Genomic DNA, 16717 nt, shown 5'->3' on the forward strand with positions numbered 1-16717 from the left:
ACTGGACAACAAAAGTCTGACCCTCCTTTTATGAAATATAAGCAAGTTCACATGAATTGTTATTTCAGTAGCGGCATTTGCCACACCTGCAGGAACGGAGACGCATGCTCCAAAGGAAAACGCTGCCCGAGTTCCCAGTTGCTTGCTGTTGTGTAAAACATGGCTATGTCAGTATTAGCTGTATTCAATATTCTGTGTACATAGTACATATCTACACAGAACTGAGAAATCATGAAGCTGAGGAATCCGTGTTACCAGCTGGATGACTTGTCACAGTTAATCAAACTAGATTCCCTACCCTCAAAAATTCAAAAAGCTAGTGGCAACCTGAGATCTACTTGAAGTTCCCCTGGATGCCTCCTGGGTCTCCAGCGGAGAGCTTTGCATTCGTGCTTCTTGTTGTTGGGCCGTTTTCCTGCTAAAAGTCCTTTAAAATAAGTCCCTTGAGGTCTGCAGAAGCTGCTTGCTGCTGTGGTATCAGGAGGTGATACTTCATATCTTGTATTAGTTAGGCAAATAATGTAAGCATTAGTACTTTGAAAGGAAAAGGGTTTTTTGCTGCTGTGATTCAAAATAGAGGGAGGAAAGCATTTGTCAGCCAAAAAAAGGTTGTTTTGGAGTATTGTCAAGTGGTGGTGCATTGGAGCTAACACGGGAGAAGGGATTTTTTCCATTACAGAAACCAGACTTGATCAGCACAAGGAACTGTTAGTGGTGTGAGAAAATGCATCTTTCTCAGGTAGCATGTTCACAGAAATTTTATCCGGCAAAAAGTCTTCCAGATGTCAAATCTGAAATGAAAGCTGAAACATCTTTTGTTTGTTTTGGATCGTGAGAAGGCAGGATAAATCAATTTCTTGGGTCAATTTTGAACTGGCCTGTGTTGCAGTTCAAAATGTGCTCTGACGAGACTCTTCTGTCTTGTTCAGGTTATGTACCAGGTGGAAGGATTTGTTGACAAAAATAATGATCTTCTGTACCGCGACCTCTCCCAGGCCATGTGGAAGGCCAATCACTCCCTTATTAAAGCCTTGTTCCCAGAAGGTAACCCCGCTAAGATCAATCTAAAGAGACCACCAACAGCAGGTTCACAGTTCAAGGCTTCGGTTGCCACCCTGATGAAAAATCTTCAGACCAAAAATCCAAACTATATCAGGTCAGTTACCCTGTGGCAAAGCTTTTGTGAATTTATATTCGGTGACGTTAAATATAATAATAACTAAAAATTCTTGATTTCCAAGGATAAACTATTGAAATCTATGGTTTAAACTCACAATAATAGTTGTTGACACATAGTGCTGCAAACAAGCATCCCTGTTCATTTCCTTTTCCAGATGCATCAAACCCAACGACAAGAAGGCTGCGCATGTTTTCAATGACGCCCTGGTGTGCCACCAGATCCGCTACCTCGGTCTTCTGGAGAATGTGCGGGTCAGGAGGGCAGGTTATGCCTTCAGGCAGGCGTACGAGCCGTGCCTGGAACGGTACAAAATGCTGTGCAAGCAGACGTGGCCCCACTGGAGAGGGCCAGCCAGGTAGGAAAACAGCGGTGTTCTGACCTGTCCTGTTCCAGTGAGGGAAATTACTGCCTTCCTCCTATTCTGATTTTTTTTTTTTTAATTTATTGAACTTTCAGTTATTTTAAAAGTAAATTTAGAAGTAGGCTAGTGCAGCTCAAGTGTTTTACCTGTATATTGTTCTTTAGCATCTTGTTCTGGATTTTGGATGAGTTCGTTCACTGGCAAACGTAATTTTCCGTAGGCTAAAAATTACAGTTCCTTGGCAAAGGAGGTGATTTTAGTGATGAACTGATCTACTAATGGAAAAGATTTTGTGTGTGAGCAAGGAAGTCGCGTTGGGTTTGGAATATATTGCAGCCTTTACTCATCCGGGCCTGAAAGAAAGGGTGAGAGAGATGCTGGAGTGGGATCAAAATGACTAGGAGGTCTGGAGAGATCAAAAGAACGCTTATCTTTAATAACCGACTTTCAAAGTATAGGAACACCCACTTCTTTGAAGACAGGCATGCAATCTTCCTCTGTCCTTTCAAGAATAATTTTACATAATGATTGGAGAAGAGCTATGAGATGATACCTCTTGCAAATCAACTGTGTTAAATATATAATTTTCAATTGCATAGTATTCACGTGTATAAAAATAGATGACATCTTGGGTCAGCAAATGAGCTTCTCTAAATCCTTTTTGCACATGGCCACCAATAGCATGATTTAAATTTCTTTCATAATAGATTAATATCTTTAGCTACAATTTAAATCTTTAGGTTATTGAGATAGCAGTGGGAGTGCAGTATTGACAGCAACAGTGTTGTTACAGTCATAGCAAAGATCTGTGTGACTCCTTTTTTGTTGACATCTATAAAATTTGTAAAATTTATAAAATAGAATTGGTGGCGTGTAGAACGTTAGCATATGTCAAACTCATTGATCTTTTTTCACATTTTGACATTAGCGCGAGAGCTCTTCCTTTTTCCTTCCTTTTTTTTTTTTTTTTTTAAGTAAGCTCATTATAGATGTGGGAGGAAAAGATAAGCCATTGCTGATTCTGTTAAATAAAAATTGCTCTTTTTTCATCATATTATTCTGAGTCTTTACAGTGATTATTCTTGCTTTTAGCTAAATAACCAGTGAGTAAATGAGTTAGGTTTTCAATCTTCTTATGTCAAGCACTATTTAAGAATTTAAAATATGCTTTCATATACTTCCTGTAAATTAATCTGTGAATATGTAAACTAAGAAGTTTTAGAGCTGGGGGTCATGTTTGTTAAGCTCGTTTACTTCTTACTAGGGCTGGAGTAGAGGTACTGTTTAATGAATTGGAAATCCCTGAAGAAGAATTTTCATTTGGCAGATCAAAGATATTCATCCGCAACCCAAGAACAGTAAGTGAGCAATGTCTTCTGCAAAATCAAGCTGTCTTTCATGAGGATGGCCTGTTACAAACTGCGTAATTCACTAGCTGGTTACTACAGATTTTTCTAGATATGGTGTTTTGCTGTGTTGCCTTGAAAGATAGCATTGAAAAAGGCACTTTTTAATATTAGACCTGGTACAATTGGTGTGAATTAAGGCTTTGCAGTAGCTGTCAGCCTGAATTTAATGTAACTTCTGTGCAACAAACGGCATCTGTGCCACAAACGTTGCTGATGTAGCTGCCTGTAGCTCTGGAGATGAATAAAGCAAAAGGCATCTGAAGGGGGGCTTGAATGACAGAGAGATTTCTCTTGCAATAGCACTGCTTATGGGTTTTTTTCTGCTCTCTTCTCCCTCGCTGTTTTTCTTCCAATGTCAAACAAAACCCTACAAACCCCCACACCCAGCTCTTCAAACTAGAAGATCTGAGAAAGCAGCGGCTGGAGGACCTGGCTACTCTAATCGAGAAGATTTATAGAGGTTGGAAGTGCCGCACACACTTCTTGTTGATGAAAAAAAGCCAGATTGTGATTGCTTCCTGGTACAGGAGATACGCGGTAAGATACTGTCCTTATTAAATGGGTGTGGGGTTGTGTCTTCATCATTTAATACATTTTTTCGTAGAACCTTGCTGCGGTATTTCATGCAACCTTCATACAATATTTTTCCTTGATATATATGGAGAAGTGCTGAAAGAATTCAATTTTATGTTAGTATTTCAGTACCAATAACATGCATAAAGACAATTCTGTAGAGCACTATTAAGCGTTTACATTCTGCTTCTGCTTAAAATATTAAAAAGCTCACCAGAGTCCGTTAGCTCCAGGAGAGCAGGACTTGGTGGCCCAGCTGGGAAGAGTCTGTTTCATTCAGCTGGAGCGGTATGCTGCCTGGCAGTTACAGGGCTTTCAAAACAGATGGTTAATGTGTGAAAAAAAAATGTTCAGTAATATACATGTGCGATTCTGTGGAATTCAGTCATTCCTAAGGCTTTTTGTATTTTTGCCTTTTTTGGAACCTTTGCATCTGAGGCTCAACAATGCTGCTTGGGAGCATCCCAGGGATTTGTTTTAATGATAGCTCATAAGTCGTATAGTTCAGTATTGATGCTGAAACAGTTCTAAAACAGTTCCAAATCTGTTTGTAGACTGCGTATTCCATGTCATGAACTGAACGGTACTGTTAGATGGCTCGTGTTTCTTTTCCTCAGTTAGTAAATAACATTGACCTAAAAACAGTAAATCTTTTCTAAGTTTTAAAACAATTACTACACAGCTGCATTTTACTAGTGTGTGCATATCCGAAAGCTTGATGAAATATAGGATACGGAAAGAAAGCATCTTCTTAAACTGCAAGTTGTAGAATGACAATCACTGGTTTTTAGTCAATGAGCGCTTCTGTTTAGCGTCTTGAAAGCCATCAGTGTTTGGTTCAGTTGTCTTGGATAATTAGAAGTACAGGTCATTTGGAAGAAATATGAATAAATGCTTTTTTACTGTGAAAACTCTTCTCTCTGAACTTCCATGACCGAATGCACCGCTTCTACAAACAACATGATTACAGAATTGCATCGTGCCCACATGGCTTCATTATGATCTCAGACAATCTTAATGATTTGAAAATAGAGTTGCCACAGCTAGATTGGCACAACGTTTAATGTGAAGAAAGGAAAACAAATTTGTGACCATATTTACATCATTAACTGTAGCCCTTTATTGGTTCACTGGTGAACTGTGGCAGCAGTTGTCTTTGAATGGAGGATGAAACCATAGCAAAACTCTCAGAATTCCTTACGGGTGACAATAAAAATACTCCCTCAGCCTCCTCCTGTAGATGGAGGGCACTATTCTCCTAACCCAACGTGACTGTTAGGCACTGTGATTTGGAGTGTTTCCTAAGGAATTCCTTCCTAAGGAACCAAGCTTTTTTGACAACTCCTTCTGCTGGAGGCTTGGCCAAAGGATCTGCAGACACTTGCCTGTCTTTTCCCTTGCAAGGCATGACGGATGTCAGCCATGGCATGAAGGTGGCCTTGGGGGGATGCTGGCTTGCAGAGATGTTCACTGCCATTGAGTGGGCTGACTGTGCGGTCTAAAAGCCTTGTTGCAAAGTCTGTCAGCTGTTGTTCACTTAGCAGTATACTAGGCACTGGTCTACTGGAGGTCTGACTTTTTAGGAGGAAAATGCTCGGCTCTCTGGGAAATTTAACGTTCTGACTGGCATACTTGAATTCCAGCATGTTATTCTGGAATCCATGGGTTCTCTTTTTTCCTGTTCCTAAGTTATCATCAGCATTTGGTATTATGAAGGGACTGTGGGTAATAGGAACAGCACAAGTCTTATGAAAAGATGGCAAAAAGCTTAGCCAACGAACCTGAGCATTTGTGATGGTTTGTATGCTACCCTGTCGGTGGGACAGACAAATAAAGCTGCTACTGTTAGTGTTTAATCCATGTCACTTTTGTGCTGCTGCTGACCATGAACTTAGTGTTTCTGTACACAGAGGGTGACATTGTCCGTGCAGCGTTGTTGATGTGCTTTGTTTCCCCTCTGGTTGAGTACAGAATCTACACTCTCATCTGCATGATGAAAAATTGTTCAATTTTTACGTTTAGTGCTTGTATCCTTAATCGTATTTTCAAATGTTAGTAATGAATGTTTTATTACACAGTATTTTGCAGTTGCAAATGTTCTAAGTATCACATATTTACTTCCAATACAGCAACAAAAAAAGTATCAGAAGATAAAGAGTTCGGCTATTATAGTTCAGTCTTACATCAGAGGATGGAAGGTGAGTTTTCTGTTGCAGCTGTGTCTGCACGGGGAGGTAAGGAGCGGGTCAGGAAACACATTCCAAATGCACTGAGCCTCCCGACTTCCACGCCAGCTCCCACCGAGCTGGGGCTGTGCCACGGCTGCTGTTAAATGCTTGCGTTTGCCATGAAGAGGTGGGTTTGGGACATCTGTGTGCAGCCTGGGCTGGCTGCATGTCCCTGCAGATGGTGCCCGTGGGTGGCTGGGACCGTGCTAGCTTCTGGGTTGTGCTTGGGCCGTCTTCTGCCGGAGAATTTGGCCAGAGGTGCCCGCTTCACGTGTGTCAATGAGGGAGCCTGATGTTCACAGCAGATGGAGGTACACGCAAGCGGGCAGCCCAGCAGCTCTGGAGCGGGGTTCTGCCGCTGGGCTTAGGGAAACTGTGACGTGGGACTGATGTGGAAGAACTAAGTTGTGGTTGGAGGTTATTTTATGGTAAACAGGATGCTCAAAGAATGAACAAGATTGAAAGCAGGTTGACAATAGTTTAGGTCACCTGGGCAGTATGTTGCTGGGGTGAAGCCCTCGATGCTGTGTGTGCTTGGCGGAGGGGTGGCAGCGCCCTGTGCTCAGCCTGTGCTGGGCGAGTACCTTGTGCTGTGTGCCTGTCCTCTGCCTCAGCTGGCTACGGCTTGGCTGCTTCTCTGAGAGCTTTGTACTTCATGAAGGGGTAATCCTGCACCTGTAGTAGAGGCTTAAGGAGTGATGCTGAACTACCAGGTGAAAATGCAGTTAACAGCTCACAGGAAAGTGGCCACAGTGCTTAAAGAAACTACTGCTGTCCAGCTTCAGAGAAAAATGTTTTCTTGTTAACCATCCGCCACCTCACAAAATGTGGCTTTTTGCTCTGTTCAGGGAAGAGAGGACTGCCTTTAATTCTAGAGTCAGTTCCCTTGCTCTCAGGTGGGGAAGGAGGGGGCTGCAGTTACTAGCTGTAGGTGTGAACAGCCCTCTCCTGCCCAGAGGGTTTTAAAGTTTGCCAGCAATAAGCTAGCATCATTTGACAGTGCTATTTTTCTTGATTTTTTTTTTTTACTTTGTCTTTATTTTGTTTAAATGAGTTAAAAATACCCTTCCAGTCCAACTGTTGACACGCTGTCTTTTCCCATGAGCATTATTTGAAGAAAACTGGGTAAAAGCATCATCTCATCTTGAGTTACGGTTTTCCATTTCTCACTGGAGAACACGCTTGTTTGTGGTAGTGCTGCCCTGGGTAAAAGCCTGGTGTGACCTCAAGTGTGACCTGAAGCCAGGCAATTTATTCTTTATTGCAGTGCAAATGGCTAAGACGTACACCGTGTGGAGCAAAAGCATTGTTGCCGTTGTACAGACAGACACATAGGTATCTTGGGTGATGCAGCAAATCTGGGAGACAACTAACCATTGAGCTGAGATCCCCTGCACTGCCCATCCCGAGCTCTCACTGCGTGCAGAATCCTCCCGGGACCAGCGGACGTTAGGCTGCGCAGCATTTATGAATTTATTTGCTTGGAGATTTGGAGGCATTGTTGGTTTTTTTGGTTTTGCCTAGATTTATAGGTTGCAGTGCCTTAGTTGAAAATCATTAAGAAATGATAGTAATTTTTTTTTTAATAAAACAATCTTTTTCAATGGTTTACAGGCTCGGAAACTTCTTCGGGAACTTAAACATCAGAAACGTTGTAACGAGGCTGCCACAGTAATTGCTGCTTATTGGCATGGTACCCAGGTAAGAGAATGGCAACAAATTGTGCACTTAGTTGTCCCTACATAGAATGAAGAAGGCCCATCAGGATAAAGTTATCTGGGCATATTTTCAGTGGCTTAAACTGCTGATTTTTTTCTTTAATTATTTAAATTGTTTTGGTTGTTTGTTTCTCTTGCTGCTAACATTCTTTTGCTGGTGCAGTCTGGGAAGCTGGGACATGCTTTAGTATTTGCTGTTTGTAGTGACTTGTTTCTTTCTTTCTTTCTCGCACCATTGGGGACTTGCAGTAACCTTTTCTTTCCTAAGCTTTTCTATATCCCATTTTCAAATGCATCACAGGCGCGAAGGGAACTGAGACGACTGAAGGAGGAGGCTAGAAATAAACATGCTATTGCTGTTATTTGGGCTTACTGGCTTGGATATAAGGTACTTCATGCATATATCACATGCCCCCCTTCATTACCCAACAGTATCAACGTTTAATCGGTAGTACATAGTGAGATGTGATGACTAATACAATTGACTTTTAGGTAATAGAGCATGATCATTGATTCCTTCCATTTCCATTCATGCCACACTTAATAAATCTGACAATGTCTTGTACGTCAGTTTTTTGTAGGGTAGGAAATTCTCTGCATGGCAACCAACTAGTGATTTGCACTAACAAGCCATTAGACTAGATTAAAAACGACTAGACTGCCGTATTCTCAAAATAGGAAATGCATTTAACTAAATGTAAATATGCAAAGCATGGTTTGCAGGGGGAAAGGAGGTTGGGGGGGTTTGCTGTGTTTCCCACCCCCCGCCCCCCTCCCAAGAAGTGCTTTCAGTGACACTGTGTTAGTGATCCAGCTGAGGTTTTCCCCAGGCTGTGTATTCTGCACCCTGGACAGTCTTCATTTACAAGTTCAAACCAAGGCTAGTAAGTTCTACTAAATATTAATTTTAATTGGTTTAATTGATTCACTGGCTGTGATTTGAACCAGTAAGAAAATTTCCGTAAGTAAAAGTAAAGCGCAGTTTTATGACCTGATCTTTTAGCAGTAAATGATGGTAGTTTGCAATTCTAAACTTCCAGCCCTAGAAAAATCCCAGGAATTCGAGCATCAGCTGTTTGTTTTCAGAAGCAAAGTCCCACTGAAAGATTCTTACTAATCCCCAGCCTGCTGTTGTGGGTTATGTGAACATAGGAAATGCTGTTCACTAGAGGCCGAAAATATATTGGCTTTAATTAATAAATTTGTAATCTAGTTGAAAACCATATTCAGTAAATACATTAAGTTGAAAATGTTTTCCAGTTGTTATTTAGGTTGGAGGGGTGGTGGTAGGATGTTGTCAGAACACCTTGCCAACTAGATGGAGAAATGTGCTCAAATTACATCTGGAGTATAGTGCTGAGTTTGACCTTTGCTATTTTGATATAAATCTATTAGATTTCTAATGAAATGGCAGCCCTGGGAATCCACACAAACATGTATGGAATTTCCCTTGTACTAGAGACACTCTGGAACTTTTCAGTTCTAGCTTGATATTTAGGTAGCTGTGTAACTGGACAGACTCACTGTTTCCCCTGTGGTTGTTTCAATGCAATACATCGGTAAGTTATTTTATTTTTAACCAGAGGTCCTTTCACCCCCAAAATCGCTCAGCACTGCAGAAGTGGTACTTTCTTTCCTAGGTTTAAGATATCCTTCAGAATTAAAAAGGACACATCTGGGAAGTGGATGCAATAGTGTTACCTGTCTTAGAGCTCCTCGTTTAAATATTTAGTAGATTTGGATAGTTTTTAACATATTTTAGTAGTTATTTTTACCAGTTGACTCACAGGAATTTCAGGCAAAAATTACATCTTTATTCCTTAAATTATTATAAGTAATCAAAATAGAATAATATATATCTAAAGATAATAATCTAAAAAGATAATAATCTAAATTGAATTAAGATTAGAAAAAGAATTACAGTATTCGATAAGAGGGAGAATTGGTGTGATGTTTTCTCTTTTCCCAGGGGAATGCTGAAAACAAAAGTTTCTGAAATTTATTGTCAGATAACTTGCATTACCAAAAAAAAAAAAAAAAAGAAAGAAAAAAAAGAAAAGCTCTAGACCTGAAGTACTCCTTCCTTTTCACAAGACAGACAAACTTAGCTTTGCAGAGCCCTTGTTTTCACAGCACTGTGCAGTAGGAGCGTTTGTCCCAGGCAGAGCAGTGAGAGCACATTCTGTGAGTCCAGGTTAACCCCCGCACCTGACCCAGGTTAACCCCCGCACCTGACCCAGGTTTTAACCCGCCCAGCTGTGCCGGGGAAGCGCCGCTGGCACAGGCTGGCACCGCTGTTGCACCGCTGCTGATGGCATGTATCCCGACACGGGCAGATGCGTGGCTAGAGCTGCGGTCACCGGTGCTGTCAGACTGGAACTCTTGGTTTTACTTGGCTTTTATCATCAGATAACTGAATAACAAATGTCCTGGTATCTCCTCAAATGGGAGATGCTGTGAAGTTGCCCACGCTTGCCTTTGTGTTTAGAATTGCAAATTGCTTGCCTAAACCGGGAAGGATTGATGAAATGTAGGTGGGTGCCTGTCTCTTTGCCCATGAGGAAGGCACTGGGTTTGGGGGGGGTGGGGGGGTTACCCCTTCATTCCATAAAGACAGACTGGAGAAGATTATTAACCAGGCTAGAGAATTTTTTTTTAAGGTACATAAAGATCAAAATAAAAAACACCCTCGGGAATGAAAGCCCTCACCACAGTGCCGGTAATTCATCCTTACATACCTGCTTTCAGAATTGATTCTGCCCTGGCCAGGCACTCACGAGTGGAAGAAGTGACTCGATAGGGAGATTTTAGTAGGTCTTGATTTTCATACGCATCCTTTTGGTCACACAGCTGCGCAAAGGTCTCCGTTAGAATCGGATTAGGAGATACCTACCGCTGGCTGCGAGCTGTGCTCGGACGAGGAGATGGAAACGTTGGCAGTGAATAATGGGGCTGACAAAATTCTGACCTCTGTGTGCCCCTTACGCAGCATTGGAGGCTTTTTTTGACCTCCTCTGTGGCTTCACACCAATCCACACTGACACGTTGGGTTTTCAAGGTTAAATGCTGTTCTTCCACCTTTCCGTGTCTTGATTGTAAGTTGGCTGTCCTGTTTAGGAGAAGCCTTTTCCTGGTCGTTGTGCTGTCTGCATCGGGCTGTCTCTTTTGTTCACTATCTGAACCTTTTAGGCTCGAAGGGAGTTGAAACGCTTGAAGGAGGAGGCTAGGCGTAAGCATGCTGTTGCAGTCATTTGGGCTTACTGGCTTGGACTGAAGGTACTTTCTCAAACCCTCTCATCTGTCAACATGAACTCAATAAAGTGTGGCATCTTACTAACACTTAATAAACAAGCGGTTGTGTGGGCTCACTAGCAGGGATGGTTTTTACACAGAATTGCGTTGCTTGATTTTGTCATGGATTTTACTGAAACATTCCTGAGCTGAAAACGCCTCATTTACAGCAGTATTGAGGCACCAGGTGTTTTTTGTCCTATTGGGAATTTGAAGCAAAAGGCAAATGTCAGATTAAAGGGACTGTGTGACGGTTGTTGGCTTAAAAACCTGACCTACGTTGGCAAAGATCCTATCCCGAAAGATTACAAGGATGTATTTTCTTCTTGTGACCTCTGCTTGTTTGAATGGGAAGCGGGGTGCAGCTGTGTGCCTCCACTGCTGCTCACGCTCAACCCCTGCCCAGCGTCGAGGGCACGGCGCAAAGCTAACAAAAACTAACGTCCTCTTGCCTCCGTCAGCCTTTCTAGGCCACAGCATTGCATGCACTTGCCTATGGCTTGTGGCAGCCATGAATTCCAGAAAATTGAGATGTCCAAGGGTCTTTTGGTTTCTGTCCCTTGCTTTCAAGGACTGGTTGGCAAGAGAAAACACATTTGTAATCTGGAAGAATGTAGTTCTGCTCTGTAAATAGACGATGAAAATGGCATCTTGAGATGTTTCGGGTCTGTGCCCAAACGATTTACATGATCCAGCTTCCAAACATCATTGTGCAGACGCAGTCCTGAAGAGCTGCGGAATCTGAATCCCTTCTGTGTGGCTGGGTGGCACTTCTGCTAACAGGGATAGCGCAGGCTACGGGCGTGTAAAAGGGAGCATTTCGCTTGATAATGCAAAGTCCAACTTCGTATTCTCGTATACTTACCCTAACAGTGATGAAATGGGGAAAATAGTTACAAAGCATATCATTCTATATAATATATTATGTATATAAAAAATTCCATTACAATACCCACATGGAAACGAGAGCTGGAAATCCAAAGGAGCCATTTTAAGAAGTCCTTCTGCAGAACAGAATCACACTTTAGGTACTACTGCCAAAGCAGGTCTGTTTTTAGGATTTCAAAACAAGAACATGTCCCTCCTGAGAGAACTCAGAGGCTGTTTTATATCAAACAGCAGCATTTCAATGAAAACTGGTGAATCCAAAAATCTTTAAGGCACATTACAGCAGGAGTATGTTTCCACCTGTCTGTGCTGTGGCTTTTCAAAGTATTTTTTTAAATAGTGTAAACAGCACTTCCATCTCGCCTGGCAGGCGCAGTTTTTTCTGAATAAGGTCATAGGCTGTGATTGCAATATATCACTGCTGCCACAGGCAGTTCTCATTTGATGGCAAAGTATTTTCACCCATAACATTTCCAGGTGAAGATTTAAAGTCGATACAAGTGATCAAGATTAAACCATTAATTCCTGTGTCTTTTTTTTTTTTTTTTTTTGATTGTACAAGAAGTAGATGTTAATAGCGTTTGTGGTACTTCCGAGATTTAGGCTTTTCTGGAACGGCTTGCGTTTCCCAGTGCTTGCTTTGCAGCTTCCCTGCAGCGCCAGTAGGATGTGGGGTGGGGGTGTTAGTCCCTTTGTTCCAAATTAATTTGCACACCTTGCAGCTCACGAAGAATTATGTAAAGCAACATCATTAAAGAGAGTCTATGAGAACGTGGTGAGATTTGGGATTGATTGTGGTTGGAGTGGCTTTGAGTGTGTTAATTTCCATCCCTGAATAATAAATAAAGGATGTACGTTAATTACAGAGCACTAAACTTTACAGAAAACCCGTGAAGAAGAATACTTTTTCTTACAAAGTGAAGCGGAAAAAGTTATGTGCATACAATGGTGACAGATGAATGCTGTCAGTTTTGTTGATGCATCTTAATGTGTAATTAAGCAAAACCGATTTATCTCTGGGGGATTTTTTAATCCCAGAACAGTGACAGATTCTTGCTTTCATAATGCTGGCTGATTTTAAAATGCATCACCCTCAGTATGGGGCAGAAGGTGTGCCAGGGTAAGCCGAGGGACCTTTTTCTTTATAAGTCGATGTGGGGTTTTCCCTCTATGGGTTTCCCTCGATTTGCTGGTTACAGTGAGCTCGGTAACACACAGCGAACGAGCTAAAACCACAAAATTTGCTCTGGGGTAAATTATGCAAAGCCACGATGTTTTCTCTGATTTTTTGTTCCAAACTTGTAGCAGGTGTGTTGCAAACTGTGCCAAAGTTTGAGGAAAGCTGGGGGATGTTTCAGCTAAGGTGATGTGAGCCTGGGCTTCACATCGAACAGCAGACCAGTTGTGCTCTCCCTCAGACTGCGTTTGCCAAAGGGAGGAATTTCAATACTGTGCTAATTAGCACTGATAGAAACAGGAAGGGCAAAACCAGTACTCTGAAACCTGCATTTACATGCATGTATTAAAAATTAGTATCACCCACAAAAAATGGTTTTCAGTGATCACTTTTTCTATATATTTCCCCCCTCCCCCCCCCCCAATTCTAGAAACAAATACCAAGCTTGCTGACATTAAGTGACCTTTGTGTTGATTCTCTGCTCTTACCAAGCACCAAAACCCTTTTTTTCCTTTTGGAATGAAGACTGCTTGTGTGAAAAGAGTTTTTTCATGCATAAGGCTGTTTTGGGGGGGGGGGGGGGGGGGGGGAAGGAAATCCCTTTGTTATTATAGAAAACTCTGTGTATTAAGAATCTTCAAAGAGAAAAATTAGAAACAGTTCATCACTTAACTGTGTAATTAACATCAGTTCAGTGTCTCTTCAGACACAATAAAACGTGTGTCTCTGACGATACCTCACTTTTTCCAGTCTGACTTTATGCAAAAGCCTTGTGAAAATGGAGTCATGCTGTGAATTCAGCCATATTTGAATAGCTTGCCTTTTCAGAGGAAAGTGTTTCAAGTTCTCTGTGAAATTTGCAAATGACTGTTCTCAGGTCAGGCGAGGTAATTTTCTGACCTCTTGGTTCATGGTCTGGTTCATGTATTTTAAGTGTGCCCAGTTCGTGTTTCTGTTTCAGGGAACACTTTGCATGTTTGTATGCTTTTATACTATTTTCTTCCATAGAGCTTTATAAAAATGTACCTGTGCAAACAAATCTGTTCTCCATACCCACTTTGAGGGTTTGTTTTACTTTTCAGGTCCGTAGAGAGTACAGGAAATTCTTCAGAGCCAATGCTGGAAGAAAAATTTATGAATTTACCCTTCAGAGACTTGTATGTATACATCTGTACAAAGCACATGTAGATTTTCTGTGTTTAAAATTGTTTTATAGCAAAGTAACAGCTGTAGTTTGGCCTTGATCATCTTTGTAAGGAAAGGTCCAAGCTCAACATACGGAAAATTGGCAACTTAAATATTCTGATGTGAGGAAAGGATGGTGATAGTGTTTTGAAGGTGTGGGAATGGTGCTAACTAAGCATTTGCCACACTTCTGTGATATCTAAATCTGTGTTTCTCGATATACCTGGCTTTTAAAATCCATATTCAGGTTTAGGAAAGCTTAGCGTTGTGGTTTGGTAACTGTGCTTTTAATCACAGAGCATCTGCTTTTCCTTGCTGGTTGACATAACTCTGGTATTTGAACATTAATAAAACATCTTGCTTCAATTTTATCACAGATGCAAAAATACTTCCTGGAAATGAAGAATAAGATGCCTTCTTTATCACCGATAGATAAAAACTGGCCAGCAAGACCTTACCTTTTCTTGGATTCAACTCACAAGGAGCTAAAGAGGATTTTCCACTTGTGGAGGGTAGGACACATTCTGGTCCAGTCTGTACAGAGCTTCATCACATCATTTCCAGTAGTTTTGTTCATGAAGGGCCTATTTTTAGAATGTATTTCTTCCCGTTCCGGCCAGGATGGTTTTATTTCTTTGGAAGAAGTAGGGGTTTGATTATTGTCTTTGGCCTACGAGGGGTACAGCTGTCCTGCCTGCCCCTTCCTGGGGCTAGGGAGAGAAGATTGCTTCCTGACATCAGCTTTTAACTCGACTCTAAAGCAGTATGCCTGTTGCCTGTTAATTGGCAGCTTATAATACTTGTGTCCGTGGCCAGGGCTGGGACTAGCTCTTAGACAACCATTGGAAACACGGGGTGGAATTTTTTACTTGTGAACTGTGATTAGCTGAAATTTGGTTTGGATCCGCGGATGGAGAGAATGGTGAGAACCTGTGTAAGTGCTGATGAGACGTTTTAACCTTGTGGGCTGTGTTTTCTGTGAGTTGTCGAGGAACAGATTTTCTTTCTGAGCCTGCAAAACTCATCCTCTCAGCTGTGTTTTGTTCTTTTTCCCTGCTTACAGAAACTTCCACAATCGTGGAACTATACTTACGTTTCTGTGAACCCTTTTAGCACAGTCTTCCAGAGACCGGTATCTGATGGATTAAGCTCATGTCCAAATGCAACATGCTTAAGTGAGATGTTTTTGATACTTCTGAATTACACCAAAACCGGTATCTAGAATGGGTGGGGAGATAAACACCTCTGCTGCTTGTTAGTGTGCCACAGTGGCACGTAGGATGGTGCTGAGTCACTTCAGAAGTATACAAAGAATGTGCATTTTGAGCGATAAGCAAACATTAGCCTGTGGTGCTGTTGCTTCAGATCAGATTGGGAAGGATAATGTTTTGGTGTGTGTAATAAATCGTGTTTTGTAGTGTAAGAAGTACAGAGACCAGTTCACAGATCAGCAGAAGCTTATATATGAAGAAAAACTGGAAGCAAGTGAACTTTTCAAGGACAAGAAGGCTTTATATCCAGCCAGGTAATGACTGACTCCACCGCTTTTACTGTACAACACGTTCAGTATCCTTACAGAGATTTAGGAAACTAAGCAAGATTTTGCTTTTTATCTTAAGCAGGAAGGTGCATTTTCCTTGCTGGACAATGTCCCTCCACCGTTTTACTTTACAATCCTGGAAACTCAGCTCAGTTTGCTTCTAACACAGAGGTTGTTGCAGCCCGCTGATCCCGCGATGCTGAGCGCTTCTGTCCAGGATACACAATATGGTGTTGTTCTAACCCCTCGTGACCTGTTCACATCGTAAAAGTTTGGAGAGCTCATAGAAGGGAATAACTCTCACCCTTTCCCCTAGTTTCCATCACGCTGGTTCCTGCAGCCGATAACTGTCGAGTGAACTGTAAGTTGAGGCGTGCTGGGGAGCTCTTCTATGTTTGGACTCGGTACATTCAGCGTCACACTTTCATATGAAGACTAGGTAATTTAAGAGTTAGGTACATCGGTATATATCTTTTTGAAAGGATGCTTTAAAAAAAAAGTGCTTAGAAGTTAATTTCCATTTAAACTTTATTTTTTAATTGGAGACTTTTTCAAAATGTGAAATCTCTGCAAATAAGCTTTTTGGTGTCTCGGATTATTGAGTTCTTAAAACCTGATAAATTCTTGTCATTACTATCTGTGGAGCTAGCGTTCTTCAGAAAGGTGCAGTGGTATCTGATTTTACTTCAGGAGTGCACATTTTTTCAAATTTTGCATGCAATAAGGCTGACGAGGGAGATCCGATGTCCTCAAAGGGAGTTGAATTGGACATTTAAAGTAAATATGAGCTTAGAAATTGTATTTTTCTTGAAAACAAAGGTCTTGTCCATCTCGGGAGAGTTTTCTTGAGAAGGCGTCGTTTGAGGTGAGCAGGAGTGAGGCACTGTGAAGCGAGGCTCGCTGGAGGGAGAGGCAGGAGTCTGCAGGAGTGGATGAGCGCGGCTCCATGCAGGGGCGAGCTCTGCCGGCTGTTCCTGTGCTTTACTGGTTTGCTTTGGTGTCATTTGTTATTGAGACGTTTCCTTTTTTCCTGTAACAGGCTCAGTAGATGTTTTTCTTTCTTCCCTTCAGTAGATCACTTATTTAACGGCTGGGTATGTTAGTTTGTGGTTTGATCCTTATTTGCTTTAGGATGTCTTTTTATCCTGCTGGGAAAAGAGGATACTG

At 41.7% G+C, this 16717-nt stretch overlaps 1 protein-coding gene across 6 annotated transcripts in view; it reads left to right on the top strand.

Moving 5' to 3' along the window:
• Positions 1-16717, top strand: part of MYO1B (myosin IB) — a 113117-nt gene that overhangs the window by 86242 nt on the left and 10158 nt on the right. For 2 of the 6 annotated variants that reach the window (XM_037396395.1, XM_037396394.1), the window contains 11 exons: positions 930-1156; positions 1335-1535; positions 2806-2899; positions 3338-3487; positions 5653-5721; positions 7366-7452; positions 7771-7857; positions 10659-10745; positions 13908-13982; positions 14388-14522; positions 15429-15535. In XM_037396395.1, coding sequence (XP_037252292.1) covers positions 930-1156; positions 1335-1535; positions 2806-2899; positions 3338-3487; positions 5653-5721; positions 7366-7452; positions 7771-7857; positions 10659-10745; positions 13908-13982; positions 14388-14522; positions 15429-15535 — 1319 coding nt within the window. The remainder of the gene's footprint in view (positions 1-929; positions 1157-1334; positions 1536-2805; positions 2900-3337; positions 3488-5652; positions 5722-7365; positions 7453-7770; positions 7858-10658; positions 10746-13907; positions 13983-14387; positions 14523-15428; positions 15536-16717) is intronic. The other 4 variants (XM_037396396.1, XM_037396397.1, XM_037396398.1 and 1 more) reach the window with 2 other exon arrangements.

The sequence above is a fragment of the Falco rusticolus genome, chromosome 8 (assembly GCF_015220075.1).
Source record: "Falco rusticolus isolate bFalRus1 chromosome 8, bFalRus1.pri, whole genome shotgun sequence".
Classification (NCBI taxonomy): Eukaryota; Metazoa; Chordata; class Aves; order Falconiformes; family Falconidae; genus Falco; species Falco rusticolus.